Source organism: Lipotes vexillifer, unplaced genomic scaffold (genome assembly GCF_000442215.2).
Source record: "Lipotes vexillifer unplaced genomic scaffold, Lipotes_vexillifer_v1.1 scaffold204, whole genome shotgun sequence".
Classification (NCBI taxonomy): Eukaryota; Metazoa; Chordata; class Mammalia; order Artiodactyla; family Lipotidae; genus Lipotes; species Lipotes vexillifer.
Window position 1 is genome coordinate 468773 of NW_006777418.1, and position 11491 is coordinate 480263.

General features: G+C 43.1%; 1 protein-coding gene across 1 annotated transcript in view; it reads left to right on the forward strand.

Moving 5' to 3' along the window:
- The window catches only part of PRUNE2 (prune homolog 2 with BCH domain), a 212514-nt gene that overhangs the window by 116840 nt on the left and 84183 nt on the right, over positions 1 to 11491 (forward strand). The window contains 2 exon segments of the mRNA XM_007450984.1: positions 6065 to 6223; positions 8331 to 11489. Of these exon segments, the coding sequence (XP_007451046.1) occupies positions 6065 to 6223; positions 8331 to 11489 (3318 nt within the window).

An 11491-nucleotide genomic window follows, 5' to 3' on the forward strand; every position in this document is an offset into this window, starting at 1 on the left:
CTAATTTTATATGATTATAGAAATTATTTTCTACTTTACACTATGATCTTTTTTTGTGTCATTAAATATTCTTTGACAGCATGATTTTTAATAGCAACATATTCTTTTATGTTACTGTTCCATAATTTATTGAACCAGTTCTCTATTGTTGGATATTTAGACTGTTTCAAATTTTAGTTATTATAGTAATAATTCAGTGAATAGCTTTGTCCACAAACCTTTTGTGTGTATATATGATTATTTCTTTAGAATATATTTCTAACAGTGTATGAGAATGCCCATTCAGCCATGTTTACCAATTATAGGAAAAGAGAAGATGAAACATTTTCTTATGAGGGGATTTCTTTGATTGTTAATGGTTTCAGGTATTTCAATTGTAAATTGTCTTTTATGTTCATCAATTATTTTTTCTATTGCTATGTCTGCATTTTCTCATTGATTTATAAGAACTCAGTCTCGAGGACATTAAACCCGTCTCTTCCCTTTTTTTTTTTTTTTTTTTTTTTTTTTTTTTTTTGCGGTACGCGGGCCTCTCACTGTTGTGGCCCCTCCCGTTGCGGAGCACAGGCTCCGGACGCGCAGGCTCAGCGGCCACGGCTCACGGGCCCAGCCGCTCCGCGGCACGTGGGATCTTCCCACACCGGGACACGAACCCGTGTCCCCTGCATCGGCAGGCGGACTCTCAACCACTGCGCCACCAGGGAAGCCCTCTTCCCTGTTTTAAAACAAATAAAGCAATGTAAATAATAATTATTCCATTGAGAAACTTTTGAGTGGGTTTTAAGCAGAAGAATATCATGGTTCTGGTTACATTTTTTCAAAGCTCTTTCTTGGTCCCGTGTGGAGAACTGATCGGAGGGAGAGGAGACAAGAGCGGCTACAGGGAGACCAGTTAAAGGGCTATCACCCAAGTTCAGGGAAGGGATAATGGCAACTGTGGCTACGATACTAACAGAGATGGAAAGAAGTGAGGGAAGTGTCTGGACTTGAGGTATGTTTTAGAGGGAAAGTTAACAGGATCTGCTGATGGATTCTGTGAAGAATGTGGGGGGAAAAGGAATCAAGAATAATTCCTAGATGTTTGGCTTGAGTAACTGGGTGGATGGTGGTGCCATTTGATGCTATGGAGGAAATTGGGGTAGAGGTAGGTTGTATTTTATTTGAAATGCTTATTAGACATTGATGTGATGATATCACATGGATAACCAAGGTTAGTGTTCAGATGGATGTGATTTGGTTGTCACTGGCAGATAGGCGGTTTGAAAACCATGTGACTGGATGAAATCACTAAGGAGAATGTATAGACAAAGAGAAAGGGGTTAGGAACATTTAGAGGTTGACTAAAGGAGAGGAACTAGCAAAGGTGACTGAGGAGTAGCCAGTGAGTTGGGAGAAAAACAAGGAGAGTGCAATGACAGGACAGTGAAGGAGTTAAATATTTCAAGAAGGAGGGAAGATCAACCTCTTGAGATTCTTGGGAGAAGTTAATTAGAGTAAGAACAGGAAACAGTCTTTGGGAGTTGGTGACCTGGAAATGATTGATACTTTTGAGAAGAGCCGTTTCAATGGAATGATAGGGGCAGAAACCTGACAGGAGGGATTCAGAAGACAATAGAAATACAAATATATGAGCAATGTAAGGAGAGTGGGTTTTTCTCTTTCAAAGAATATGCACGTTTAAGGACTCAGATGTGTATAAGACATTATTTAGATCACTTTTATTTCATGTGATGCACTAAAGTTATCCGTGTATAGAATAAAAACTAAAATTTTCAGAGCAATGGAATAAGAAATATCAATAAAATAGGAATTTTGTGAGAGAATGGAATTTTCCACTGTGTTTGCCCAAGTACTTTCAACCACTAATGTAGTAAATCTGTTGGACACTATCACTATTTTGGTTGTCATATTAGTTAAAATAGAGCCCTATCATTTCTGTTTTCCTGCCCTTGGCCCTTATGATCATCAACCTCTTCTTAGGGCCCTTGAGATCTACACCTTGCTTCTGGCCGGGAAATAACAGAGCCTTTTTCTCTCTACGTTTTCAGGTCTTCCTACTCATTTCAAAACTAGGACTTACTGAAGCAAAAGAACTCATGACCTCTAAAAGTGTTTAATGATCTAATCTCTGCATCCATGAGTGACAGAAGACTGACAGGGAACACTTTCCCATTCTTCCTAACTGGTGTGTCGGAATAGTCTGGGTTTTGGCCAGTCATTTCCCAGGTGTAATGATTAGTAAAGTAACTTCTTAAATTCCATGCAGCAGTCTCAGGCTGGGGTCATATTTCAAACGTGGAAGTTTGGATGGTGGGGTTAGGTGGTAAATGAAGGTAGGATTCCTTTCTTTTCTAAACCTTTGGCAAATTATATAAATTTTAACTTAAGGTAGGGAAAACATTTTGGAGACGTTTGAGCAGATTAACAAATAGTATTTGTATACTCGTAACTAAAACAGTAATTTATCAGGTAGAAGGCAGATGGGGGGAATAAAATGCCAACCTGTATCTACAGTTGGGTTGTGTTGATGATGAAGTGGTATTTATTCAGGGCCAGCCTAGCTTGTCAGCAACATAAGAGCTGTTACAGCACATGACTCCCTGCATAGCTAGAAGACAATAATAAATTATGCCCTATGCAAACAGCACCGGCATAAAAGTAGAACAAACAGACCCTGCCTCCCGGATTCCCGAAGAATCTTACTCATTCCCTTGTTTGATTCTGTTTTAAACATGAAACTCCTGACATTATCCTAAAGCCAGTGAGATTGAATCTGGTTTGGGCAATTTTATTAGGGTGGATAGGACATAGTTGTTGACAGTCTGTTTTGGGGTGACTGTAAAATGTAAGTATTTTATTTCTCTAATATGCCTAAATGCTTCACATAAATCTTTGTTTTAGCAATACCTCATGTGATCCTGTGGAATTTGGGGCCACCCAGAGGAAAACTGGGGCAGTATTACTCAAAGCAGCTTGATTCTAAGAATCACTTGAGGTACATAATGAAATTACAGATTCTTGGACCCAATCCTGGGCTGCTAAATGAGAACCTCTAACAAAGCGGTCCAGAAAGACACACCCCAGGGTGATGTTTATGATGAGGCTGGTGTGAGAGGCAAGGAGCTAAGGGCCTGAGTCAGTAAAAGTCCTGTGGCAGCATTGAGAGAGCCCAAAGGATTGGTTCATAGGAAAATATATGAATTAAAAGTGGCTCCCTAGGGCTTCCCTGGTGGCGCAGTGGTTGAGAGTCCGCCTGCCGATGCAGGGGACAAGGGTTCGTGACCCGGTCCGGGAAGATCCCACGTGCCGCGGAGCGGCTGGGCCCGTGAGCCATGGCCGCTGAGCCTGCGCGTCCGGAGCCTGTGCTCCACGGAGGGAGAGGCCACAGCAATGAGAGGCCCGCGTACCGCAAAAAAAAAAAAAAAAAGGCTCCTACAGCAGTGCTCTTCGTATTTCCATGTGTATTTGAATTGCCTAGGATTTGTGGGAAATGCAGATTCTGCTTCAGTAGGTCTGGGGTGTGACCCAACACCCTACCTTTCTAACAAGATGACAGTGCCAGTGCCGCTGGACTTGAGTTTAGCAAGATCCTAGAGCCATAATTTTAATTAATTAATTAATTTTATTTTTTATTTTTTTGGCCGCGCGCCGTGTGTTTGTTACTGCATGCGGGATCTTTGTTGAGGTACGTGGGATCTTTCGTTGCGGTGTGCGGGCTTCTCTCTAGTTGTGGCACGCGGGCTCAGTAGTTGTGGCCCATGGGCTTAGTTGCCCCGCAGCATGTGGCATCTTAGTTCCCCGACCAGGGATCGAACCTGCATCCCCTGCATTGGAAGGCGGATTCTTTACCACTGGACCACCACGGAAGTCCCTAACACAGACAAATCCAAAGAGGTTGGAGCTCAGCCAACATTTTTGAATAGCAAATGTTCCACAAGTATGGCTTTGAATAATGCTTATGCTACTGAATCTTAATCTTGTGCTGAGGTACCGGTAAAACCAGCCTTCTCTTGTTTGAGTGACCCAGCTCGGAGTGTCATGATAATTGTTATTGTATGTGAAAATCTCTTAGAAATGGTGTGTCTTCTTTCAAAGGTTTATAAATATGTTGGGGGGAATGAGTTTATGTACGTAATGAAAAAAATATTTTGAAAGGAAAATTGTAAGTTTTCTTGTGCCAAAGCCTTCAGTCACTGGAGATAAGATGTACGTGGAGTTGTCCATTATTGTTTTCCTTTGGGACCATATCTTCATTTACAATTCTTAATGGCAAAAAGCTCAGCATTGAGGTTCTTGATGGTTAATACCAATGATGATTTGAAATAATTGTATCTATTGAATGCACATTGTGTATAATAGGTCCAATTTTTTTTTAAAAAGCTCACTCTAAATATCGACTTCTTTTGTGGGTGAATTAATTTTTTGGAAGTACCTAAAGATTATTATTATTATGACACTTGGACAATAAATTAAAAGCATGAAAGCTGACCGTGTGCATACTTCCAAAAGCTATTGTATTTGAGCATGATAAATTTCATTACCGAGTCAGTGCGATAGATCCTTTATATTCATCAGCAATATATCCTGAGAGCTTCGTGAATTCCCATGTGCACCTTGTAACTGAAGATGCCTAATGAGAGTAGTGGCCTCAGGAGTGGACAACAAGGCTCCTAGAGGCATGGAAGCTGGTGATGGGCTGGGCCCACCTAACTGCCAGGTTTCTTGTGTGCCCTCTCGGGAACCTCATCGACCTTGAGATTTGGCTCAGCAGAATTACAGAGTACATGTATTACGGCAATTTTAAGTGGCTAGTAAATAGTCTAAGCCACAAATATCAAATCCACAAGTGTCAAAGGGCTACCATATACAAACATTAATCTCGACATGAAAAATATCTGCACCTATATGCACTGCACTGTTTAGTTCTTCATAATAGTTATCTGAGGAGGAGGTACGTGGTACTTCCACTTCCTATGGGACACATTTCTGTACTGCTTTAATGTTTTACCAGTGGCATGCATAATTCTGATGACTTTGTAAGCAGAAAAAAGTTAGAATTCTTTATATCTCTTGAATGCGCATGATGGTGATTTTCACTGAGTAGAGCAGTGGACTGTCAGTTGATGATTATATGATTATAATTTACATGTGCTATTATATATATATATATATATATATATATACACACACACTATGATAAAGGATTATGTAGCACAGGTTGATTTTGTATATATGTCTCTCCAGTCATTCAGCAAACTTTTCTTGAGCAACTAGTATATGCCATGCATTATGCTAGGGGCTAAGATATGGTCTTCAGTGTATTTTATTTTATTTTTTATTTTTTAAAGAAAGAAAGACAACCATGCTGACAAAGTGGTTCTCATTGTAGTTAATAAAACTCGAAAAGGCCAGAACATTTCCACAGATGATGTGAGTCACAGGTCTGGGTACTCTGCGGTAATGGGTCCCTTTTCCACAGTTATTCATTCCTCCTTAGCTACCACTTAGAGCAAGCAGATCTGACATCACATCCCTAACACAAATCTCCTAGACTTCTACACTGGAATAAAAGGCATTCAGTAGACTCAGCTGAATCCATCTTTAGGAATTCTTCTTGGAGTTAATGATAACCATTAGAAAACAATTATAGAAAAGAACAATAACTTCCTCCTATTTTTCTAGTGGGTTGTATCAATAATAATATTCAGCAGACATTCCTATGTCCTATGAACAATAAAAGGAAAAGTATGTTTTACAAAGTCAGTATTTGAATAAACGTTTTAGGAAAAAGATGTTAAGCTATTTGTTCCTCTATAAACTATTCTTAATAATAATAGCAAAGATGCCTTCTTTTCCTGGTTTAGGAAAACAAAACAAAAAAAGCAAAAGTATATTTTAAGCCATAGCATGAAAATTTCCAAACTTTCTCAAAGCAAAGTGTTTATTTCACTTGCATCTAATAATAAGTATCAGTGGTAATACATCCTAAGACTGGACAAATTTGTGGCACAACTCCCCAGAGCTGGACAGTTTGACATTAATATCAAATTGACTGTTGTTTCAGGACTGTACGTTTCACAGCAGTATCACCAGTGATTTGAAATCTTTCTCAGACAAGTTCGGTTTTGATGTCCTCATCCTCTTGGCCAACTACCTGTCGGAGGAGCAGCAGCCCAGGCGACAGATCGCTGTGTACTCTGAGAACCTAGAGCTGTGCAGTCAGGTAAGGACCTCCTTGACCCAGCACATTTCACTGCATCTCCCCTCCTGCTGGCTCTCAGAACATGCGGTGGAAGACGGCCATGGACTGCTGACTTAAAGAAATTGGTCCAAGAGATAAGGTCCTAGAGTTTGAGTTTTAAGAAATGTTGGGGGCATTTTACACATTCTGTTAGTTAGTTAATTATTTATTTATTTATCAGTGCTTTAATTCAGATTTTTACTTTTTAGTTTCAATGCTATATTAGTTAATTAATTAATTAGTTTTCAGTGCTTTAATTCAGATTTTTAGTTTTGGTGCTGTATTACCAAAAAATCATCTAAATAAAATTGTCAGTGAGATAAAAGTTGGCCTTTTTTTTTTTTTAATTGAGGTATAATTGACAGATAACATTATATTTCGAGTGTACAATATAATGAGTCAATGTGTGTATATGTTGTGAAATAATCACCACAATAAGTCCAGTTAGCATCCATCACCATACATAATGACAGGGTTTTTCTTATGATGGGGACTACTCTCCACTCTCTTAGCAGCTTTCAGATCCGCAGTACAGTATTATTAACTATAGTCTCCATGCGGTACATGACATCTCCATGACTTGTTTATTTTATAACTAGAAGTTTGTACCTTTTGACTCCTTTCACCCCACATAGGGGCATTTAAAAGAGCCCCATAACCGTTTCGTTTCTAGGCTGAATTCATAAAGAGAAAGATCATATCTCTTTTTACCCAATAAGGGCTAGTCCTCCTTTGGGTACCGTTTTCCTTGAGGACTGCTACCTGGTGATAGCAAAGTTTAGTCCCTGACTAAACATCTGTTTGGTGTCCAGTGTTTAGTAACTGTGATCTGAAGCTTTAATCCAAGTTAGCTTTTTGACCACAACCACGCTGACACCTTGGATATGTCTTGAGAAAAACATTCATATATGTTAAAAAAACAAAAAAACATTTTTCTCCAGGTACTAAAATTCTGATTGGGTAATCAGTCAGATCTTCGTTGAGAACAGAGTCTTTTAACCCAAGGCTTTGGAAATATAAGAAATAGACAAAATTGGGCTTCCCTGGTGGCGCAGTGGTTGAGAGTCCGCCTGCCGATGCAGGGAACACGGGTTCGTGTCCCGGTCCGGGAAGATCCCACATGCCGCGGAGCGGCTGGGCCCGTGAGCCATGGCCGCTGAGCCTGCGCGTCCGGAGCCTGTGCTCCGCAACGGGAGAGGCCACAACAGTGAGAGGCCCGCGTACGACAACAACAACAACAAAAAAGTTCCTACCTTGTAGAATTATTGTGAGGATTGAAGGAGATAATGCACATAAAACCCTTAGAACGGTGCCTGGCATATGAAAGCATTCAATAAATGTTAATTATTCTTATTACTATCTATGTGAGCTCTGTAGTTGTTACTGTTGTTGTTGTTGTTGTTGTTATTACCGCCACTAATCCTATGGGGCCATTTCAAATGCCCAGTGTGCAGAATATCTTCAACATTTCCTAAAAAAATCATAGAGCTGCAGCCCAGTTTTGGCTTCACACTGACCATCCCACATCTCCCTGCCTTCCAAGGCAGCTTTGTCTGTTCTGGGCCCCGTGTAGATGCTTCCTGGGGCAGGAAGAGACAGTTGGGGCCTGAGTGCCGTTGAGAAAGCTGCCCCTGGTAGCTGCTTTCTCTCTCCTACGTTCTCCTTTGCCTTCTGAGCCTTTCAGAGGTTAAAGCAGATCCTGGCTGCCTGCTACCAACAAGAGCCTTCCTTCTGCCCCATTTTCCCTTATTCCAATACTTTTCCCCTAGTTTTGTCAGCAACCAGCATTATCTCTCGCTTTTGCAAAGCTGAATTTTACTCCTGTTGGAAGATGGTATTAAGTTACACTGAGGAAAGGTTTTATATGATTTTGGGTTCAACAAAAAGCCAATTTGGTAGGATTAAAGAAAGCATTGGTGGTATATTAAGTGGGACTTTCCATATTTTGTTATACAATTCTCAGTTCTCTGTGTTCTTTCTAGACAGATGAGCACAGATTAATTTTACATTACAAAAAATTAAGAAAGACAAATTGCAAAGAGCTAAGAGAGCCTGAGTGCTCACACAAATCCCTGTGCCTCCCTGACAGATTTGCTGTGAACTGGAAGAGTGCCAGAACCCTCGCCTGGAGCTGGAGCCCTTTGAATGTGGCTGTGACGAGATTCTGGTGTATCAGCAGGAGAACCCTTCAGTGACTTGTGATCACGTGGTTCTCCTGGTCAAGGAAGTCATCAATAGGAGGTGTCCAGAGATGGCCTCTAACAGCCGTACATCCTCCACAGAAGCAGTGGCAGGCAGCGCCCCGCTCTCCCAGGGGTCTTCCGGGATTATGGAGTTGTATGGTTCTGACATAGAGCCACAGCCCAGCTCCGTGAATTTCATGGAAAACCCTCCCGATCTCAGCGATTCTAACCAGGCCCAGGTGGATGTCAACGTGGACCTCGTTAGCCCGGATAGCGGGTTGGCCACCATTAGGAGCAGCCGCTCATCCAAGGAGAGCTCAGTTTTCCTCAGTGATGACAGTCCAGTGGGAGAAGGTGCTGGGCCTCACCACAGCCTCCTCCCAGGATTTGACTCCTACAGTCCCATCCCTGAAGGGGCAGTAGCGGAGGAGCACGCCCCATCTGGAGAACACAGTGAATCCTTTGACCTTTTCAACTTTGACCCAGCACCCATGGTTTCTGGGCAGTCCCAACCATCTTCCCATTCTGCAGACTACTCCCCAACAGATGACTTCTTCCCCAACAGCGATTCATCAGAAGGACAGCTCGCCACGGGGCCTAAAAGACTTGATGGGATAGGGATGGACGTGTCGAATTATCCATCCAGTTCTCTTTTGTCGGGGACTGGCAAAGATAGCCTTGTGGAATTTGATGAGGAGTTTGTCCAGAGACAAGAAAGTCCCCGTGATAATTCTGAAAGAAATTTGAGCCTGACAGGGTTTGTGGAAGATGAATCTCCTTCACCAGAAAGTCTGAAAAATGTTGGAAGGAGGGTCCCACCAACACCAATGAATAGCTTTGTGGAGAGCTCACCATCCACTGAAGAACCAGCTCTGCTCTCTTCAGAAGACATGACCCCCAAAACAGTCAACACGGGTCACACCGGGCCACCTCCAACCCAGGCACGGTGCAGCAGCTGGTGGGGTGGTTTGGAAATTGAGTCTATAAACACTGCAGATGCATGGAGTTCCAGTGAACAGGAATCTGTCTTCCAGAGCCCCGAGTCATGGAAAGATCGTAAACCAAGCCCAGTTGATAGGAGAGCCTCAGATTCTATATTTCAACCCAAGACTCTTGATTTCCCAAAGTCAAGTCCCTGGGAGTCAGAATTTGGTCAGCCTGGGCTGGGCAGCAATAACGTTCAAGACCACAATGAGAAAAACTTGCAGTTTCAGGATATGTCCCCTGAAAACTCGCATTTGCCGAATGCTTTTCCTCAGGGAACAAACCACCTGATAGAAGACTTTGCTGCTTTGTGGCGTTCTGATCGCTCACCCACAGCCATGCCTGAGCCATGGGGAAATCCCACGGATGACGGGGAACCAGCTGCTGCAGCGTCATTCCCAGCCTGGAGAGCATTTGCTAAAGAAGATGACGCCGAAGCTTTGAAAACTACCTGGAATCTGCACCCGATGAGTGGTGAGACACCTTCTGTGAGGGACCCAAACGAGTGGGCCATGGCAAAAAGCGGGTTTTCTTTCCCTTCAGAAGACCTCATAGACAGTTCGCCCAGTGATGCAAATAGTAAAGCAGTCCCAGAGATTTGGGGCCAGAAGAACCATGACTCCGGGGATGATGTTCTTGTATCTGGAAATCCCAGATCTGACCTGGATCACGCATGGAATAGTTCTAAGCCAGTGAAGGATGATCAGAATGGTTTCATGGATCCAAAACTTAGGGGGAAGGTGTATGAAAATGTAGATTCCTGGAACCTTTTTGACAAGGGTAACAAGAAAGGAGGGTCAGATGTCCTAGCACCTTGGGAAGATTCCTTCTTATCCTATAAATGTTCCGATTACAGTGCGTCCAACGTAGGGGAAGATTCGGTGCCATCCCCCTTAGACACCAACTACTCTACCTCTGACTCTTGTAGTTCACCAACATTTGCTGGAGACGAAAAAGGAACCAGAGACGAGCCATTTGCTAAAGAGGCAGGTTTCGAGTCACAAGATGCTAACTGTACCTCAGGGGATGCTGACGTGCCTCCTCAGTCCCCAAAGCTGCCACCTAGAAATAGAATTAGTTCAGGTCCTGGGAACCTGAAAATGTGGGCTTCACCTCACGCAGACGGTAGCTCTGAAATAAATGCCCCTCACAGCCCAGATAAAGATTTACCCAAAGCAGAGCCCACAGATGATCAGAACACCTCCGTGGAGGATGACATTGGGGAAAGCAGCCAGTCCAGCTACGATGACCCCAGCATGATGCAGCTGTACAATGAAACAAACCGACAGCTCACACTTCTGCACAGCAGCGCTAACTCCTGCCAGGCGGCCCCCGACAATCTTGACTTGTGGAACAGAGTGATTCTGGAGGACACTCAGTCTACTGCGACCATCTCGGATATGGACAACGACTTGGACTGGGATGACTGCAGTGCAGCTGTGGCCATCACCGGTGAAGGTCAGGCACAAGGGTACATGGCTGAAGGTTCTGAACCTGAAACCCGATTTTCAGTGAGACAGGTAGAACCCTGGAGCGTGGAGTTTCAGGAAGCAAATCAGGTAGATTGGGAACTCCCTGCCTCTTCTGAGCACAGCTTGGACACTGCTCCCAACGAATATCAGATGCTGAATGAAAAAAGCGGGCAGCTGATCGCGAATAGTATTTGGGATTCCGTTATGAGAGATAACGCCATGTCATCATTAATGTTACCCGGCCCATCGTATGTTACAGATCCAGAACAAAGCAAATCACCTCCTGAAACTTCCAGCTCATTAGAAAAAATTCAGGACAGTCACATCCCAGACATGCTGGAAGCCTCTGGAGCCAGTGAGTCAGAAACACTTGGTCCTGACAAGCAGGACACATGCAGGAGAACCCCACCAAGTGATATGGCATATCTGGTGACCAGACTTGAGAATTCAGGGCATTCTGCATGCTCAGATCCCTGGAGGGGTCCCAGTTATGGACAAAAGGAAAGTGAGAAGGAATTCCATGGAGCCGCTGGTAGGGAGTGCCCCAGTAAGGAGGAGCTGATGGATGGAAGCTCAGGGGCTTCTGGAAAAGAGCAAGGTGGCCAGGAATG